This window comes from Herpailurus yagouaroundi, unplaced genomic scaffold (genome assembly GCF_014898765.1).
Source record: "Herpailurus yagouaroundi ecotype Mexico unplaced genomic scaffold, PumYag 163, whole genome shotgun sequence".
NCBI classification, from domain to species: domain Eukaryota; kingdom Metazoa; phylum Chordata; class Mammalia; order Carnivora; family Felidae; genus Herpailurus; species Herpailurus yagouaroundi.
Window position 1 is genome coordinate 27,200,604 of NW_024412404.1, and position 20,674 is coordinate 27,221,277.

The window sequence follows — 20,674 nt, forward strand, 5'->3', positions numbered from 1 at the left end:
CTGTGAATTGCCTATTTGAATCTTTTGCTAATTTTTCTCTGTGTGTATGTGTGTGTGTAATTATGGTAAGAAAGTACAGATCATGCTTTTTGCTCTTTTTAAAACCAGGAATGTATTTAATTTGCATTGTATACTCTGTTAGCATGTAATCAGGTGATCGGCTGCTTTTTTCTCCTAACCACTTACGTACTCTGAATTACATCAACAGATTTTTTGCATTTTTGCAAAGATTCACTGAGTTCCTCTGTTCTTATTCTTTCAGTATACTTCCTTATTCTGTTTGTAACTATTTTGTTTACGACTTTGAGTTCATGTTTATAAATGATAGCAGGCTGCAGTTTTCTTTTGTTGTATGTTTGTCAGATTTTGATATCAGTATCAGGCTAGCTTTTAAAAAAACTTGTTCTTTTTTTATTCAAGAAGATGTTAAATCCATAATTCTTATATTATTTAAATTATTCCTATGAAACTTCTTGGGCCTAAGTTTTTTCCATTATTGCTTTGTTTAAGCTCTTAAATGTCTCTTTGACCTTAGGTAGTAGGTTTAGGTAGTAGATATTTTATTCAGCTTGCACAAACGGTCTCTTTTAATTCATTTAATTTCTGTGTAATTATTTCCCCTTAGTCTGTATTTGTAGGCTCATGCTCTCTTTACCCCACCCCCTCCCATTACCTAAGGATCTGGGGACTTGAGGATTGATTTAAAGAACCAACTTTGGGGCGCCTGGGTGGCGCAGTCGGTTAAGCGTCCGACTTCAGCCAGGTCACGATCTCGCGGTCCATGAGTTCGAGCCCCGCGTCAGGCTCTGGGCTGATGGCTCGGAGCCTGGAGCCTGTTTCCGATTCTGTGTCTCCCTCTCTCTCTGCCCCTCCCCCGTTCATGCTCTGTCTCTCTCTGTCCCAAAAATAAATAAACGTTGAAAAAAAAAAAAAAAGAACCAACTTTGGATATATTCTCCTGATGTTTTTCTGTCTAGTTCTACCATTTTCATATTTAGCAACCTCATTTTTTTTTTTTTTGGTAGTTTTCTGGAGTTAATGCGATTGCAGTTTTAAAGACCTCTTGACTTGCATTTTTCTTTTCTTAAACTTTTTTTTTAAAATTCAAGTTAGTCAACATGCAGTGTAGTATTGGTTTCAGGAGTAGTTTCCCAAGAAGTGCCCTCCTTAATGACCATCACCCATTTAGCCCAGTCCCCCACCCACCTCCCCTCCAGTGACCCTAAGTTTGTTCTCTGTATTTAAGAGTCTCTTATGGTTTGCCTCCCTCTCTGTTTTTATCTTAGTTTTCCTTGCCTTCCCCTATGTTGATATGTTGTGTTTCTTAAATTCCACAGATGAATGATGTCATGTGATATTTGTCTTTCTCTTTCTCTGACCGACCTAATTTCACTTAGTATAATACACTCTAGTTCCACCAACATTATTGCAAATGGCAGCATTCTTTTTGATCTTTCATTTTTTTGATTGCCAAGTAATATTCCATCATATATGTGTATATATAGTGTATATATATATATATATATATATCTCACATATTCTTTATACATTCATCAGTTGATGCATATTTGGGCTCTTTCCATAATGTGGCTATTGTTTATAACACTGCTATCAACATTGGGGCGCACGTGCCCTTTCAAATCATCATCTTTGTATCCTTTGGATAAATACCTAGTAGTGCAATTGCTGAGTCATAGGGTCGTTGTATTTTTAATTTTTTGAGGAACCTCCATACTGTTTTCCAGAGTGACTGCACCAGTTTGCATTCTCACCAACAGTGCGAAAGCGTTCATCTTTCCACTCATCCTCGCCAACGTCTGTTGTTTCCTGAGATGTTAATGTTAGCCATTCTGACAGGTGTGAGGTGGTATCTCATTGTGGTTTTGATTTGTATTTTCTCTGATGATGTGTGATGTTGAGCATCTTTTCATGCATTTGCTATCCATCTGGATGTCCTCTTTGGAAAAGTGTCTATTCGTGTCTTCTGCCCATTGCTTCACTGGATTATTTGTTTTTTGGGTGTTGAGTTTGATAATCTATACCTTTATAGATTTTAGATACTAACCCTTTATCTGATATGTCATTTGCAAGTATCTTCTCCCATCCCGTCAGGTGTCTTTTAGTTTTGTTGATTGTTTCCTTCGCTGTGCAGAAGATTTATATCTATTTGCTCCACATCCTGGCCCATGTCTTACGTTGTCAGTCTTTTAGATGTTAGCTACTCTGCTGCGTGCATCTATCCTTTGGAACAGACAGCATTATGTCCACTGCGCAGATATAGAAACCAAAGCTTACAGGGATTAACTCAGGCAGGGTCACAGAGTGAGGGCACAGTGGACGCATGTGGGTCCGGCATCAGCATTACAGCCCAGGTCACTGCCGTGCCTAAGAATCTTCAGGGGTCCCTTCTGGTTAGTGCATCGAATCCACATTCCTCTCCCAAAAATCCAAGTCTTATATGTGACCTTAACTTTTAGCTCCTGTGCTGGTCACTGTGAAAATAAACCTGAAGTGGTAAAATGTTTCCTTTAATCCTCAACAACAACCTTCTGAAATGGGTCATATTGCGATCCTCGTTTCACAGAATGGGGGCTGGAGGGGTTAAGGAACTGGTCCAAAGCTACACTATCAGTAAGTGGCAGAGGCAGCATCCGAACCAGGCACACTAATTCCAGAAAAAGCCCTTGGAACTCTGAGCTCTGGCATCTCCCATAAATCTGACACTGTGCTCTAAGAACCTCCATAATTATTTGCTAGATGCAGGTGACTTCGGAAGCAGTGTCTCTGTCTACCTGCTTAGCGCAAACCAGACTCTCACCAAAATCCTGTGAAGGGGATTTTAAACTGCTCTCTAATGGTTCCATGCATGCTGCCTTTGTTTCCACAATTAGGTTTGTCAGTTCCAAGTCCTTGGTAGCTACTTGGTAAACATGACATCTTAACTCAGGTACATACAGCCAGGACTCGAGGCAAGCCGCTGGGAAGATGAGAAGCCACAGATGGGGGAGGCTAGGGCTGAGGAACCTGACATCCACCTATAACATCTGTAGGAGGAGGCTGAGTCCAATTCAGTCTAGTTGTTGGCGTGGCGCCATTGTTGGGTGACTCTAATATTAAGGTTAGTAAATTTTCAATTTCCGGACTATCCATTCAGGATATAGCAGGACCTCAGGCAGCCACTGGACATACTGTGGCTGGAGTCAGTCTCCAGACAAAGTGACTGGTCATGACTGCTCAAGGGAACTGGCCTTCAGTGTGGCACTTGTGTGCAGCCAAGATGGAGGCTCGGCCATATGGCCAAGGCCAAGTTCTGGTGTGCTGGCAAACAGGTGCCCAGATCCCCTCAGGATACTGGTTATCAGTTCAGCGTAACATGGTCCATTCCAGACCCCTGGCTGGTGGGGAAGGGGCTCCTCAAGACCTGCCAACCTCAGACAAGGTTTGTACCGATATTAGCCAGGGTAGGGTCTACAGCTGGAAGTATTAGCACTGGGCTGCGGAAGGCTGGAGTTGACTCTTACTGGCAAGTTCCTTGAACACAGAGGCCGTGTCTAATCACATACAGGTAGTATAAGGAAGACAGCCAGACTTTGTAGCCAGATTGCCTGGGTTCAATTCCTGGCTCTGTCCCTTACCTGTCGGGTGACCTTTGGCAAGCTACTTAACTGCTCTGTGCCTCTGTCTTCCCATCTGTAAAATAGAAGTAGATGTAGAACTTACTTCAGAGGGTTGCTGTGAGGGGAGAAGAGGAATGTGTGTGAAGCCTTTGGAACAATGTCTACACGTGTTAAACCCTTCCCCAGCTGAAGGCCGGTATCCCTCACTAATCCATTGACTTAGGTGTCTTGCAATTAGGCGTCTTGTTGAAAGTCTCAGAAATGCCTAGATTTCAAATCCTCTGGCTCCCCTGCAGCCATAGTCATGCTCCCATGCATCGCCTCTTATGAAGTATGTCTTCAGCCCTCAGCAGGCTCTGGAGATGATGCCTGGGAACAGACCTACCCTGCCAGCGTGCTGCACTTCCTTGGCCTTGTGCACAGCACCTACCCCCAGGACCCTTCCTGGCGGGCCCCGGAGTTCCTCCAGACGTTGGCTGCTGTCACCTTCCCTCTGGGAACCCACAAGGTAGGACATGCCACTGCCCTGCCCAGTGAGAGCAGGGGTGAGTGTCATCATGCTTCAAGGGCGAAGGGCAAAATTCCTCCCTACCTCCACCCCAAGTTAAAATACGTTTTAAGGCCACTTGCCTGAAACATTAAGTAAACAACTTGGGTAATTTTCCTTTTCTTGGCTGAGATGCAGCTTGAGTTCTGAGTTCTGAGATTCAGTAATTTTTTGAGTTGTCAGGAGTCTCCGTAATGAGAAATTTGAGGTAGACGGAATCCAGTTCTATATGGAATATCCCCACTGCTAAGGTGAAACAACAAGTTACATCCCAGGAGGCCAGTGGCCTATGCACCAGCCAGGGGACGGGGAACAGGAATGTCCCGTCTTCTGGTCTCAGGACCCTCATCCTGTTTGCAGTCCACGACTCAGGACTCCGTGCAGTCAGAGGGTTTGCTGAGGGCTCAGCTTAGAGCCAGACAAGCTGATGTTGGAAGGGCAGGGGGCCGACTGGGTCCTGAGAACATGGTGTGCATGTAGGCCACAGGAAGAGGGGCCCAGCAGGCCAAGGGAGCCCAGTGGGCTCGGAGCATCTAGGAGCTGAGAGGAGCAGGTAAGGACAGTGTGAAGGGAAGGCAGGGGCAGGAGAGGAAGGGCAGAAAGACCTCCCCTCATTGCCCCTACCACAGTGCAGTAGGAACCTGAGACTGCCCCGCAGGGAAGGTGAACTATGACGCCTGTCTCCGAATCCATAACCATAGCTAAAGAAACATGTTAGAAAGCATGCTGTGGAAGGTTTAGAAGGTTTAGAAGCATAAGTGGGAGGTTTAGAAGCCATGCCATGTGCCGTGTGGGTGTGTAATATTTGCCCCATAATTATTTGCTCAACAACCAAATGAATGAACGAACGTGCTCTTTCAGTTAATCTTTTCTAGAAGTGTGTTCATGGTGACAGACAGCATCTACTGAGCACCTGCAGCAGTCCTGAGCCTGGTGCTTGGGTTAACCGTACTAGCACCCTGGGCAGGTGGTGTCTGTAAGAGGAGAGTGAGATCCAGAGAGGCCGAGCGGGACTGGCCAGTTTCTGCTGTGTTTAGTGGGAGCCGTAAGACCCATCTCACAAAACAGTTGAGAGAATGAAACTGGCTATAGTTTACATGATTCACGAGTGACAGAGCCAAGATTGAAACCTCACTCTCTCACCCCAAGGCTCATGTCCTTTGCATCAGTCAGTTTAAAATACAATTCAATGGCCAAATAAAGTTTGAGTAACTAGCTTTAATGAAAAAACTAAATACAAAGATTAGAAGATTTGCAAGAAGATAAAATGGTTTGGTGGGCTAATACCAACTAAAGGAACATATGGGGAAAGTAAATGCTAAAAAAAGATGCAATAAAGAGCAAAGGAAGTCACTATGGACAGCCCTGGAGAGGTGGTGGATGGGACAGAAGCCAGGTGCCCCTAGGCCAGGCAGGGAGGAAGGACAGTCCTACAGACCACCCCTCCCCAACCCCCCAGACTGGGGCCTCTGGAGGTGGCCGGGACCCTAAAGTCCACGGCCTGACATTCTCGGCCCAGGTCCCCACCTCAGCTCCTACACCCACAGGCCAGGCTTGCCATCTGCCTGCTAAGTCGGGGTTCCAGCCGGCCGCCTGCCCGCAGCTCTGGAGCACACTCTGACGCGGGGCTCTTCCTCCTCATACTCAACAGTTCCTGCCTGGGGGCAAGCCTGGCCCAAAGTCACCTCCCCAGTGACTGCAGATGAGCCAGACCCTGTCTTGGGGCTCCTGGCTCCAGTGTCAGAGCACTTATCCCCACACCTCCTAGCCTTGTCCCAGCTCCAAGTCAGCTTCAAAAGGCCTTTGTTGTACAGAAAGTGTGACAAGCCCTCTTCACGCAGAAGGCTGGTGGCCACAAAGCTTTGATATGCTGTGAATATATATGGCATCTTTCCAGTCAAGGCCGCATGGAGCTAATTAATGCAGTCACCACCTCCCTAGGTGCCATTAAATTCATTTTATGGCTTAATTAAGAATGGCTGTGTTAATTTTATGAATGAGCAAAGGGAGGTGCTGACAGATGAATGTGCATGAAAAGTTCATGGGCCAGGAGTCAGAAGCCCCCAGCCGTATGTCCTTGGATGTGTCATTTGGCCTCCCAGCGTCCCCATGTCTTCCTGGACGCATCTGAGCCGATGACCCCTGCCTCATTGATCTCCCAATATTTTTATAAACATAAAAATGAGAAAGTGAAGGCCAAGGTGCTTCAGGGACTTGGATGCCAGGACTTGAGGAAGTCCTGCTTCTCTCACCTGAGGGTCCTGTCTGTCAACATCAGCCGAGCCTGGCAGGCAGTAAAGGTGAGTGAGGTCTCCACCAGGAGGTGGGAACAGGATTTCTTGACCATAGTTCATGGGGCCAGGCCTTGTCATATGTGCTGTTCTCTCATTGTATCTTCACATGTCTTTGTGGGTCCTTTTCATCATTGCCACGTGGCTGATGGTGAGCTGTGGCTCTGAGGAGGGGAGTGGTCTGCCCAGGACACACCCTGGGCTTCATTGCTTACCACTGCAGCCCTCTCTTGCTCAATGCTCTGGTTCTTTCCATGGCTCCCACCTATCTCGTGTCCAGAGACCATAGCCCGCCACCTCATAAGCAGTGGGACTCTGGAAAAGTCTCTTTCCTCCTCAGAGCCTTGATTTCCTTATGTGTTAATGGGTTTAATAAGAATCCCACCTGTGCACACCTCAGAGGTGAATGTGAAAGCACTTTGAGGCGGGGCGGGCTGCTCATGCTGGGATTCTCTTGTCTTTGAGGAGCCCATGACTCAGCCTGCCCAGAACGCCAGCAACCCTGGGGTTGCGACTGAAGGCGACAGCATTGCAGAGGGCCTACAGGCTCCTGCCAAGTCACATCCTGCCCGGAAGCAGCTGAGGGATTTCACGCAGCTGCTCTTGAGGGAGCTCTTGCTGGTGGCCTCCAATCCCAAGCAGTGGCTGCCATTGGAAGTGCTCCTGGAGGTGAGTTGGAAAGGGTGTTGTTGGGCCACGTGCTGTGGGAACAGGTCTGGGAGGGCATGGGCACCACAAGGGCAGGGTATGCCCAAGGAGACCTGAGAGCTGATGTGTTTTGAGAGCTCACCTAGGTCTGTCGGTGAGCCTCCTTGGCTGGTGGTTGAGAACATTTTCTGGGACAGCAGTGATATGGTGGGAACCATAGACCCTTTGCACAGCAGGGAACTCACCAAGCAGCATGTGAATAGATGGAAGAGGGCAGATTTTAGCCAGGTTTCCAGAGGGAACCTGAAGCAGGGATTTTGGGGAAGTGACTTACCGGGGGCTCTGCTTTCCGGGGAAGCAGGGAAGGAATGCAGAAGGAGATGGGGGAGAAGCTAGCTAAGAAATGGTCTCAACCACAGCCTGGTCCCATGGGGAACACAGGTGTGCTATGTGCGTCCCAGAGTTGGCCTCACCTTGAGGCATCTGCCTGGTAGTCATTGCCTCTGGGTGTTCCACAACTTGCTTCCTCCATCCAGCAAGGGGGCATCACCTCACCGGTGAGGCAATTTCATCAGCAGAGGGCAGTGCCCTGGAGAAGGATAGTTGTGAGCTCTCTGCAGCCTACACTCCCAGCAGATGTAGTATTAGCGTATGAGCCAGTGAGCACTAAGTGGACATGATGGTCGTGTGGCCACTCTCTCAGTCCCCAGTATGCTTCCAGGCTTCTCCAGACAATGCCACCAGCCAACAGAAACGGGATTTCCAATCTGAGGTCCTGCTTTCCACCATGGAAATATTTCACACGATGAGTGGAGGCAACATGCCCATGCTCAGAGGTGAGTGGGGGTGACTTTCTCCTCCTTTATGACACAAAGCTTCTGGAAGCTGAGCAGGAAAGCCAGTGTGCCCACCAGCTACTGACCTAGCCTCCGGGTCACAATGCTGCAGTGTTTCTTAGGAGCCATGGGAAGACGTCTTCCACCTGCACGTCAGCCCCTCCATGACTCTGTGATAAGACCTCCCAAAAGCTGCCTCGAGGCCCCAGGGGAGGCATGCTTTCCACTCTCCATGACACCCCTGCCATCAGAAGGCCTCTGAGCTAAAATCAGTTCTCCTCTGGCTTCAGTAGGATTGGCCTCTTCCCATGAGGGAAGTCAAAATGTCGACTGGAATTTAACATTCTTCTGCTCAGCATCTTGCTCTCTGCACCCAAGACTGGGCACAGCAAGTGTTTCTTAAATGGACGAACCTGGATGAAGACACTGCCATTGCCCCTAAGAAGTTCAGACTGAAGATTTCTTCAGAATACTTAGTTCCAGAGAAGCTGTACCTTCCCAACAAGATTAAACAAAAGTCCTCTCTGTGGTTTCTGAGCCATGGAATCCTTAGTGACATGGCTTACTTATCTTCTGGACTCTTCCTTGCCCCACAACGTGGCAACCCTGACTTTTGGTCTTTCTTGGGGAAGGGCAGTAAGGTAGAGCAGTGAAAAGCGTAAACTTGCTATTCCCACTTCTGCTCTTGGCTCTGTCACTAGATGGCGATGTGACTCAGGGCAGGTGCCTGAAGCTGTGAGTGAGGATGGCAGTTGTGGCTAACTCAGGGGGTCGTTATAAGAATTAGCTGAGACCATCACATCCCCATCTGAACACAGTGCCTGCCATGATGGTGAGCACAGACAGTTCAACGTGGCAGCTTTATCCTCTGTCCCTTTATCCTCTGTCCCAACAGGGCCTCGGGTCACCATGACAGCCTTCCCATTTACCATATGACTTAAATGCTCCTCCCCCTCCCCCCAAATGCCTACTGGAAGAAATGCTGCTCCTCGTCTGCCTTCTCCCCACTTGGTTTATATGACTGACTACATTGTTAAAGACCTATTTTTTTTTTTGAGAAAAAAAATGTGTGTACATCGGGCACCTACTGTGTGTAAGACCCCATTTTCCAGCAACAGGGTATACAGAAGGTTACAATGGGGTATACAGAGGTGAGTGAGATGTGGTTGGTTACCGTGAGGGGCTTGAAGACTGTCGTGGAGAGAAGACCATTTGAAGTCTGATGATTTCTCAGACCTGGTCTGTGTCCTCCCACCCCCACTCCCAGGCAGTAAAGAGCCTCAGCCGAATGCAGAAGCTGCTTTGACTCCTTCACTCGCAAGCATCTCCTACTTCACCCAGAAGCTGGTGGAGAAACTATACAGTGGGATGTTCTCAGCTGACCCCAGACACATTCTTCTCTTCGTCATAGACCACATCATGTTGGTAAGAACCCTGGGCTGGCCATGGTGGGGGAGAAACTCCCACTGACCCACCAAGTGACTCACTGTTGGCTGCTATCTGGTCGGTCCAGTTGGCCCTGCTGTCCTTTCTGGAAATAGATTCCATGATGGGTAAGAGGAAAGAGGACCTTGATGGCCTAGGTAGCACCGGGTGGATGTCGAGTATCCTGCAGGGCTCTTAACCTCAGGCCACCTGAGATCCATCTCAGTGACTGAGAGCTGCAGCCCCCTGTGCTGGCACCTGAGCAACAAAGGTCCAAAAAGCTCTTTATTTCCAAAAGACTTATTTCATTTCATTCTTTTTTTTTTTTTAATTTTTTTTTCAACGTTTATTTATTTTTGGGACAGAGAGAGACAGAGCATGAATGGGCGAGGGGCAGAGAGAGAGGGAGACACAGAATCGGAAACAGGCTCCAGGCTCTGAGCCATCAGCCCAGAGCCCGACGCGGGGCTCGAACTCACGGACCGTGAGATCGTGACCTGGCTGAAGTCGGACGCTTAACTGACTGCGCCACCCAGGCGCCCCATTATTTCATTTCATTCTTAATATGCACCTCCATGGGTCACATGTGGGCTTTCCTGAATTGCCACAAGAGTACTTTTTCCTAGCCCTATTATTCCCGCTGTGCTCTCCTTCCCTCCCCAGATGGATCTACATACACACCCACACGTGCAAATGCGTGCCTATACATACACCTTTAGACGTAAGCATGTGTGTGTACATGTGCACGCGTTCTTTATTGTACATGTGTGCACACACACAGAATCACACTCTCAAAATTCTAGAGTTGAACCCTTTACTTTGTCCTCACCTCACATTCTGGGAACCTTTCCTGACAAGTGGTCATTCAGTCTTTTTTTGAGCCCTCCCTGTCTGAGGAGCTCATGATGGTGTGAGGCAGTCCCAGCCAGTGGGGCACCAGTGAATGCTGGAAAGCTGAAATCTGCCTCCAGAAACTCCTGCCAGTCATTCTTGGCATGTCCTCTGCAGCAGAACCCAGGGGGATTCATGCTTTGTAGAGAGGGTGACGTCAGTGTCCCCAACACCTCTGTCTCTGCAGTCAACCCCAGACCCCAGGACTGGGCCTTGGCACATTTCCTAGGGCAATAGTCATTCTGACTGATGCACATTTCTGGGCAAGCCCGAACAGAATGCATTCAGATGCTTTCTCAAGAAAAACCCCAAGATGGGAGAGATATCCCTTGTCGTCTCTGAGGGGATTAGAATCAGATTGTTGGGACGTTGTGTTGAGAAACGAAGGAAGCCACTGAGGTCCCGTCTTACTTGGCTCAGGCCACTTTGACAACATTATGGGCTGGGCAGCTGAACAAAAGACATCCTTTCTCACAGTTCTAGAGGTTGGGAAGTCCAAGGTCAAGGCGCCAGCAGATCTGGTGTCTGGGGAGAGCTCTCTTCCTGGTTTGCAGATGGCCATCTTCTGCCTGTATCCTCATGGGCTGGAGAAAGAGAGGAAGCAAGCTCTTTCTTGTCTTTTCTTATAAGGGCACTAATCCCACCATGAGGGTTCCACCCTCATGACCTACTTACCTCCCAGAGACCTGACCTGGGGTTTCAATATATGTGTTCTGGGGGGATGCAAACATCCAATGAATAGTAGCTCCCCAGTGTAAAGGGAGTGGGTGCCCACTGGCACTCAGAGTGGGTGCCCACTGGGACTGATGTGCCTTCAGGGGGTTCCAGGCCAGACTAAGCTCCTCACACATCCGTCATCCTTCTCTCCTGCTCACTGCCTGTGACTCTCACAAACCTCAACCTCAGGTTGACAGATGTGACCCATCTGAGGAGCAGGACAGGATGATGATAAAAACATAAATCCCAAATTCCAGCAGATTTAAATAAAACTTAAATTCACTGGTATAAATTCTTACATTACCGATGTAATTCTAAGAGAGCAATCTATAGTTAACGAATGATCTCTCTAGTAGACTGAAACACTTTGCACATAGTTTTTGGCTATGGAGTCTTTTGTTTTTAAAAATTTCTGATTTGTTCCTATTGAGATATAATTACCATATAACAGAATATAAGTTTAATGTTGATTTGATACATCTATATATCGCAATAGGATCACCACCATAGTGTTAGCTAACACCTCTATCAAGTCACGTAATTATCATTTCGTTTTTGTGGTGGGAACAATTAAGATCTGGTCTCTTAGCACCTTTAAAGTTTATAAGACAGTATTATTGTCTATAATCACTATGCTGTGCATTAGATCTCCAGGACTTTTTATTTGTTAGTTACAATGAAGCAAGGAAACCAAACAGATGGATGGACCAATCAGTGTTAAGGCTACAGATCAGGACCTTCTGCCTTCCCCCTCTAAGTTTCTCATGTACTACAATTTGTTGGACTCCCATCTCTGTTACATGATACAGTGGTTAAGAGAACGACTCAATGTCTGATGTGGGTTTCACCCTTGCTGACCACTTAAGCTCTCTGACCCTCAGCCTCCTTATCCCTGAAGTAGGATAATCTTAATGCTCACTTCATTTTATTATGATGTTTAAATGAACAGTTCATGTTCATGGATGCAAAAATGCTTAGCATGATCCTGCTAAGTGTAAACACTCTCTGTATAAATACTATTAATAGTTAATAATATTTTTTAAAAATTAAACACTATAAATAGCATGTTCTCATACGCTGAATGTCAACCATGTTACCAGTATTTCAGAAATTTCTGGTTCCCATCTATTTTTTATAATATGATGGTGGTAAGCTTTTCATTTCTTTTATTTTTTTTAACTTTTTAATTTTTAATTTTAATTTTTATGTTTTTAAAATTTCTTTTCAGCACAAGTTTTTGATAAATCTATGTTTTTGAGTTTACTTTAGTGATCATTCACTTAAATAGAAGCTCAGAGGTAGAGGAAAGTAGCCCTGTTTGAATTTCAGATCATGTCAACTTTTTGAAATCCAAAAGAGATTCTAAGATTGTATCATTTTCTCAGTTAACTCGGTTAGCATTTAAACTCACAAAGTGTTCACAAGTATGCGTGTGTGTATGTGTGTTTATTTTATGACACAGGTCATCGAGAATGCCTCTTCTCCAAGGGATGCTATCATCAGTGCTTTGTACAGCAGTTTAAATAAAGTCATTCTTTACTGCCTGTCCAAGCCCCAGCAATCGCTCTCTGAATGCCTTAGTCTTCTCAGCGTCTTGGGCTTCCTACAGGAACACTGGGACATTATCTTTGCCACCTATAATTCCAACACCAGCTTCCTCCTGTGTCTCATGTATTGTTTTTTGCTGCTCAATGAGAGAAGGTAAGGACTGCTTACTTGTTTCCTGCCTACTGGTGGTCAATGCAGAGAAGAAAGCTTTAGAGGGACACTTGATTGGGGCCAATACAAATGGTATATGTATCGGTTATCTGGTTGTCCAAATTATGGGCAGTGTTTGATAATCTGTCCATGTGACTGAGCAGCAAGAATCATCATGGATTAATAATTTACCCCTTTTCCACAATTCTCAGGTTGTAAGATATGTTATTGATTTCATTTTAGGGGCAGGAAGCTTGACATTGAATATACACATTGATTTTATTATGCAGCCAGATTTTAGAAATATTAACATTTGATAAATGCACTCTTAGAATGGAAAAATATATAATAAATTGTATCATGCAAGGCGGGCATAATTTTCTTGCAGAAAAAATTACACACACACACAATTTGTGATACAAAATGATATCCGTAAGCACACTTGTATAGGAAATACTAATAAAAAGAAATTTAAATAAGTTTCGTTAAATCCTTTTCTTGAAGTCCGAAGTTTGAAGTATGTTAGATTTTTCTGTGTATATGCACTTTCTTTTTTTTCATGTGTGAATGTTCTGTATCAGCAGTGCCTTGGGATTATATGCTTACAAATGCTATCTCTCTCTTTTTAAAAAATGTTTATTTACTTTTGAAAAAGAGAATCTCAAGTAGGCTGTCAGCACACAAAGCTCAATGCGGGGCTTGAACCCACAGACCGTGAGATCAAGACCTGAGCCGAAATCTAGCTTAACCGACTGAGCCACCCAGTTGCCCCATAAATGCTATGTTACTAATAGAGCCATGTTGAGCGTAGAGGAAAGGTGGGCTATGGGAGATTACACTTTGCTCTTGTCTTTGTGTTGTTGTTGTTGTTGTTTTTATACCAGTACCTATTATGTCTTACTACTTGAAAAAAAATCCAAAAATTCTGTCAAATTGACTATTGGATGTTACAAAACTCTAGACTTGACTTGTCTTAAAACTCCCTGGAAATCACTGCAAAACACTCCTAGCCCAGAGGAGGCATTTGCTATTTTATTTGTGTGAAATAAAAGAACCCATTTTTGGTAGCTTAAATTGGGAGGGTCTTCTCTCTTGTTTGTATTTTAAGAATTAAGTCTATCCATATTGGAAGCATAGGTAAGAATGGCAGATGCCACTCTATGTGTATGTTTGGATTTCCACCTTCCTCAGATCCCTCTGGGTAGCTAAATGGCCTTAAAATCTATAGGGACTTTATCCTAGAAATTTTAAGAATGGATATTCTCATATAATGGTATATTTTCATTTCCTTGTGTGTCGTTTTTGGTTCAATCCACAAACATGTACTGAGTGTCTATTCTGCTTGGTTGATTGACGGGGCCCAGAGAAGAAGGCATGTGGACATTAACATGATTGAAGGGGCCCCAGAGCAAACGGTTCATGGGAAACCTAATATGTAAACCCCTATGCCTGCACTTAGAACCAGCTACGTGATGTGCAGGATCCTGCAAAAAATGCAGATGTGTTGTTCAAAATTTACTAAGAATTTCAAGACAGGGACAGCAGAGTCCAAGCATGGGGCCTTTCTGAGTGTGGACCCTGTACAACTGCACAGGTCACAGGCCCATGAAGCTTGCCTGGCCCCTTCCAAGTGGGATGAGATCAGGGCCAAACGAAGGTAGAGGTCAATACTTTGGGAGTCTACAAAAACAGATGACCAGTCCTGATGGTTGGGAAACCAGGAGAGAGTTCAGGAGGCCTGCTGGGAGCCTGGATTAGATTTAATAAAACAAGAATAAAAAAAAGAAGTTTTCCTACTTTCCAGAATGCTATTGTATAATATCTGTCACAAAAATTGCCATGACATATTTGCTTTAACTTGATTAGACAAGTTTTTCCAATTGATATGTATTGAGTTTAGAGGATGATTATTTGTAATAAAGAACAATGGAATGATCTTAAAGAAACTGGAGTTTATAGTGAAAAATCTCTTGGGGCGCCTGGGTGGCGCAGTCGGTTAAGCGTCCGACTTCAGCCAGGTCACGATCTCGCGGTCCGTGAGTTCGAGCCCCACGTTGGGCTCTGGGCTGATGGCTCAGAGCCTGGAGCCTGTTCCCGATTCTGTGTCTCCCTCTCTCTCTGCCCCTCCCCCGTTCATGCTCTGTCTCTCTCTGTCCCAAAAATAAATAAAGGTTGAAAAAAAAAAATTAAAAAAAAAAAGAAAAATCTCTTGTCTCCTAGTTATCCAGAAGGATTTGGACTGGAACCCAAGCCTAGAATGACTCCTTATCATCAAGTCTTTCTTTCTCCAAATGAAGAAGTAAGAGAAAAAGGAGAGGAAGACTTCCCAAGTTTGAATGATGGTACATGTTGTTTGTTGTTTATTTTTGGGAGAGTGGGTGAGTGGTGCTAACTTCTGGATTTCATTCTTCAGCTTTGTGAGACTTGGTCAGACTAAGAACTTGGTGACTTACTAACATTCTAGGGATTTCACCATAAGTTGATTTCACTTCTCAGGTCTCTTGAATTTTCCTTTGGATCGCTAGATATGGGAACTGGAATGTCACCTCCTCTTGTTCAGTCCTTTACCAAGCTCTCTCTCAACTTTCTTCTCTAGAAAATGGAGTCAATAAACTCATTATTTCTATGATATTTTTGGCTTGATTGAGTTCATTTTTTAAATTTGCTTACATCAAATCAAGTAAAGGTGGTTGGCAATTTGTAAAAAAAAAAAAAAAAAAAAAAAAAAAAAAAAAAGTAGCAGCCAGATCCATGTGTTTAGAAATTGCTCTTTTTAAATGAAATCTGGCCATTTGCAACAATGTGAATGGAACTGGAGGGTATTATGCTAAGTGAAATAAGTCAGTCAGAGAAAGACAGATATATGATTTTTACCCATCAAATTCCATATGTGGAATTTGAGAAATTTAACAGAGGACCATAGAGGAAGGAAAGGGAAAATAAGATAAAAGCAGAGAGGGAGGCAAACCATAAGAGACTCTTAAATACAGAGAACAAACTGAGGGTTAGTGGGGGTGGGGAAAGTGGGTGATGGTCATTGAGGAGGGCACTTGTTGGGATAAGGACTTGGTGTTGTATGTAAGCAATGAGTCACAGGAATCTACTGAAGCCAAGACTACATTGTATGTTAGCTAACTTGAAAATAAATTTAAAAAAGAGGGGTGCCTGGGTGGCCCAATCAGTTAAGCCTCTGACTTCAGCTCAGGTCATGATCTCGTGGTCCATGAGTTCGAGCCCCGCGTCGGGCTCTGTGCTGACCGCTCAGAGCCTGGAACCTGTTTCGGATTCTGTGCCTCCTCTCTCTCTGACCCTCCCCCATTCATGCTCTGTCTCTCTCTGTCTCAAAAATAAATAAACGTTTAAAAAAAATTTTTTTAAAGAAAATAAATTTAAAAAAGAAATTTTTTATGTTTTTTTAAAAATATGTTTATCTTTGGGGCGCCTGGGTGGCGCAGTCGGTTGAGCATCCGACTTCAGCCAGGTCACGATCTCGCGGTCCATGAGTTCGAGCCCTGCGTCAGGCTCTGGGCTGACGGCTCAGAGCCTGGAGCCTGTTTCAGATTCTGTGTCTCCCTCTCTCTCTGCCCCTCCCCCGTTCGTGCTCTGTCTCTCTCTGTCCCAAAAATAAATAAACGTTGAAAAAAAAATTAAAAAAAAAAATGTTTATCTTTTAAAAAATGTTTATCTATTTTTTATTTTTTAATTAATTAATTAATTAATATTTTGAGAGACAGAGAGAGTGTGATCAGGGGAGGAGCAGAGAGAGAGGGTGAGAGATAATCCAAAGTAGGCACCACACTGCCAGCGTAGAGCCCAATGGAGGGCTCGAACTCATGAACCGTGAGATCATGACCTGAACTGAAACCAAGAGTCGGACGCTTAACCAACTGAGCCACCCCAGGACCCCAAATGTTTATTTATTTTTGAGAGAGAGTGAGGCAGAGGATCCAAAGTGGTCTCCGTGTGAGAGCCTGATGTGAGGCTGGAACTCATGAACTGTGAGATCATGACCTGAGCTGAAGTCGGACACTTAACCAACGGAGCCACCTAGGCGCCCCTAGCTCTTGCTCTGTTTTGATCTAAGAAGCTTCAGCAGACTTTCTTTCACCATTTTGGTTTGTTGACTGTGCCACTCACATTGTGATACCAGATAGTAGGCACAAGGGCCTCTGTTTTTTGGTCACATAGGTGCCCAAATCCAGTGCTTAAAACTCTCATGAGTTGAAAATATACTCTGGCGCACTGTTAATTACAACATAAATATTTGTATTTTGGTCTAGCTAGAAGAGTGGACTGAGCAATGTCCATCCTTCTAGGGTGGAAAAAATAGACTGTAGGGGCTGGTACTAGAGGAGTGATTCAGTGGTTCAAGATCCAAGGGTGTTTAGGCAATGTTCAGGGTATTATAATTATGGGGCATAGCAGGTAGAACTGGCCTGGTAGATTGGCTCATATCTGGGCAAATCCAGGGCATTGAGATTGTTGGGCAGTGGGAAGCATGATGCAGTGCCAGGAAAGAGGACTGGCTTGGGTCCTAGGTCCCTAGGCACAGTCTTGGGTTTGGTGTCCATTCCTTTGAGGGCTCAACATAGAAGGTACATTGGAAGGAGCTGTTGGGGGTGGTATTTGGTTACCTAGAGCTTACATAAGTATTTTTCCCGTTGGTATTTAATGAAACTTGGGAATGGGAGAAAGAGATTTCTTGTGCCCATCAATCGTGTCTCCCAGCTCTGAACATACGAGGCAGACAGGACCTGGTGGTGGGCAGTTAGAGGTGGGGGAAAGGCCAGCCCACATGGATGTTGGTAGCATTGTCTACATACTGACTGCTTTCTGGCTGGAAGTTGCAAAGCTTGAGTGATATTCAAGAAAGATGCAATAAAAGCAGCCGTGATACATCATTTCTGGCCTTTGCTGGGACAGGCACTGAGGCCATCCTGATTGTGTGATATACTCTCTCTGTTAGTCCAGCACAACATCCAAAAGACAGTGCGGACCCTGTGGCAGCAGCTCGTGGCACAGAGGCGGCAGGAGCTGGAGGACACCTTCAAGATTGATCTCTCTGTGAAACCTGGAGACAGAGAAGTGAAGATTGAAGAGATTACCCCACTCTGGGAGGAGACGATGCTCAAGGCCTGGCAGCATTACTTAGGTCTCTGTCCACTTGGCTCCAGGGAACAGGACTGCTGAGTCTCATAGATGTGGATTTGCCCAAAGTTCCACTCAGGGCCTAGAGCCTTTTCCACCCAGACCTCCTCTCTCATCCCTTTGGTGGGGATTACTGAAACCTCATGCATCTTTGAGTGTGAAGAATGAAAGCTGCTTTGCATCTTGGGTGAAAGGAAGGCCAGAGGTGCAAGCAGATTCTAGTAATCTCTTAGAGAGTGTGCCATGTCAGAGCTAGATGTCTAGCTCTGTCTACCATGTCTAGCCTAGAGCTTAGGATTCTAGGTCCTGTCCTGATATTCACCTACCAGCTTTGAAACCTTGCCACCAAATCATGCAGTGACCTGGATTCCCAGGTTCTTCATGTTTCAAGTGAGAGTTTTCATCCCTAAGATATTAATGACACTTGCATTCTTTCAGTGATTCAGCATTTCCCCCCTCATATGAGTTATTGCACCTACAGGAATGATGTTTTAATTTTGTTTTTATTTTTTTAATTGTTTAAAATATTTTATTTTTAAGTAATCTCTATACCCAGTGTGGGGTTTGAGCTCACAACCCCAAGATCGAGAGTCACATGTTCTACCGACTGAGCCAACCAGTCACCCCTCAATTTTGTTTTTAAAGTGGTCATTGCTCTCGAATTATGGCTCACGTACTTGTTTGAAGTCTTCTAGCATCACAACATTGACAGTGACTCAGGAGTTAGTTACTTCCATGTGTGTCATCCCAGACTGCCCGGCGGTATAGAACTTTTATTTATCGGCTTTCCAAATTAACCCTGGAAAATGCGTATGTATGTACATGCCTATGTATATACATGTGTAGTTTGAGGTCAAAGTGTCAGATTTCATTTCAGGGAAAAGGTTAATAAAATAGGACGTATATCCCCATGCACATGTAGTGAATAAAATGGTGAGATGCACCCCATGCTTACAAATGGCTCTCTTGTTGCCAACAATCATATACAGAAAATTCTTTATGTTTGATGGCCTGTGTTTGAAACACATAATCTTATTACTCTTCGTGACACCAGAATGAGGTTAGATGCTATTATTCCCAGTTTGCAGGATGAGGACACTGAGGCTCAAGGACTTAACTAACTTGTCCAGCATCTCATTTTGAGTCAGTGGAGCTAGGGGTCTAAGCCAGGTCTGGTGACCCTGAAACCCACACTGAATTTCTTAGAAGACGGCAGTGTAAGCTTGTAGCCTGGGCTGTTTTCTTTACTGGAGGAGGTGCAAGAGGCTTGTGACCCTGGATGGCCCTTTGAAAGCCAAGCCAGTTGCAAAATAGTGTGTATCCTCCTTTCAACTTCACCTCTGACAGTTTTTGCTTCCCTGTTCCTAGCATCTGAGAAGAAGTCGCTGGCCAGCCGCTCGAATGTGGGACATCCGAGTAAGGTCTCCTCGTGGAGTGGCAGCTTGTCTTCAGCCATGAGGCTGATGCCCGGGAGGCAGGCCAAGGACCCTGAGTGCAAGACAGAGGTGAGCTCAGATCCCTCTTCCTTGGAGAAGCATCAGGCATTTGTTTCAGATCCCGTGAGTCATGTCTTCTCTCTCTGTTGTTGCTGGGTATGACTCAATTCCATGTTCTTCTGAGCATTTAAGGTTATGCATGTGATTTCCCAGTTGCAGCTACATGTAGGGGAACCAGGTCTTAGGCTGGCTTTAACTTGAAGTGACTATGGGCTCCCCTGGAGCTCCAAGAGCAGGGGTTGCTTACGGTATGAAAACCCGAACCAGTGTTACTTGCTATTCTCCTTTTGAGTCAGGTGTGCTCAGAGAGCACTAGCCCACAGTTCAGTAAGAGCCGTATGTGTGGACTCAACAAAGGGGTCAAAAACATTGGCACCATTGCCAGGAGATGTAGTGGTGGATCCTCTTGACTATGTGGGGCTGAGTTGTCGGGTTTTTCTGAAATTAATTTCTTTAAAGCTCTATGACAAACCATCCTAAAACTCAGTGGCACCAACAATGGGTTTTTGTGATCATGGATGCTGTTGTAAGGAATTTGGAGCACGGAAGGGGTGGGGAGGTGCCTCTACTCCATCATGTCTGGGGCCTTGGCTGGGATCCTTGGAAGGCTCATTTACTCACACAACTGATGGTTGCTGCTGACTTCAGTCTGAGACCTTAGCTGAGACTGCTGTCTGGAATACCTATACCTGGCTTCTCCATAGGTCCTGGGCTTCCTTACAACCTGGAGGCTGGGTTTCAAGGGCTAATTTCCAAATAAGGGGGAAGGAGATACAGACAGACAGACGGACAGATACAGAGAGATACAGATACAGAGAGAGAGAGAGAGAGAGAGAGAGAGAGAGAGAGAGAGAGTCAGGCAGAATAATCGCCTTCCATGACGTAGCTTCACCTCTGTTGCATTCCTTTGGTCAAGACAGGCACACAATTCTGCCTGGGTTCAAGGTGGCGGGGGGCAGGGGGGGCAGAAATAGACTCTACCTTCTGGTGGGGGAAGTGGCAAGGTTCTGCAGGTGCATATAGGACTAGAAATATTACTGAGGCTCTTCTTGAGAAGCACAATGTGTCATATATTCTAATGCTGGAGTCACTTATTTTCAGAGGCAGACTGTGGTCATTGAATGGACATGGCCTTGGGATTAGGAAACGTTGGGTCATTTACTTAACTTCCCTGAGTCTTTATCTCCTTGTCTCCACGAGGGGACAGGTAACTGTGGGAAACTGTGGGAAGGGGCTCCCCAGGGAGGTGGAATCGATGGTTGATAGACCCATTACACAGCTGGAGCTTTCTGCCCACGTAACTTTGGAAAATGAGGTTGACTCCAAATCCCCCCTGCTCAGAATGTGGGCTCTGCTGTCT

At 45.4% G+C, this 20,674-nt stretch overlaps 1 protein-coding gene across 6 annotated transcripts in view; it reads left to right on the forward strand.

Moving 5' to 3' along the window:
- The window catches only part of WDFY4 (WDFY family member 4), a 295,803-nt gene that overhangs the window by 132,030 nt on the left and 143,099 nt on the right, over nt 1–20,674 (forward strand). For 5 of the 6 annotated variants that reach the window (XM_040485696.1, XM_040485698.1, XM_040485701.1 and 2 more), the window contains 8 exons: nt 3,961–4,125; nt 6,921–7,124; nt 7,825–7,939; nt 9,207–9,364; nt 12,435–12,673; nt 14,891–15,012; nt 17,637–17,822; nt 19,187–19,323. In XM_040485696.1, coding sequence (XP_040341630.1) covers nt 3,961–4,125; nt 6,921–7,124; nt 7,825–7,939; nt 9,207–9,364; nt 12,435–12,673; nt 14,891–15,012; nt 17,637–17,822; nt 19,187–19,323 — 1,326 coding nt within the window. The remainder of the gene's footprint in view (nt 1–3,960; nt 4,126–6,920; nt 7,125–7,824; nt 7,940–9,206; nt 9,365–12,434; nt 12,674–14,890; nt 15,013–17,636; nt 17,823–19,186; nt 19,324–20,674) is intronic. The other variant, XM_040485699.1, reaches the window with a different exon arrangement.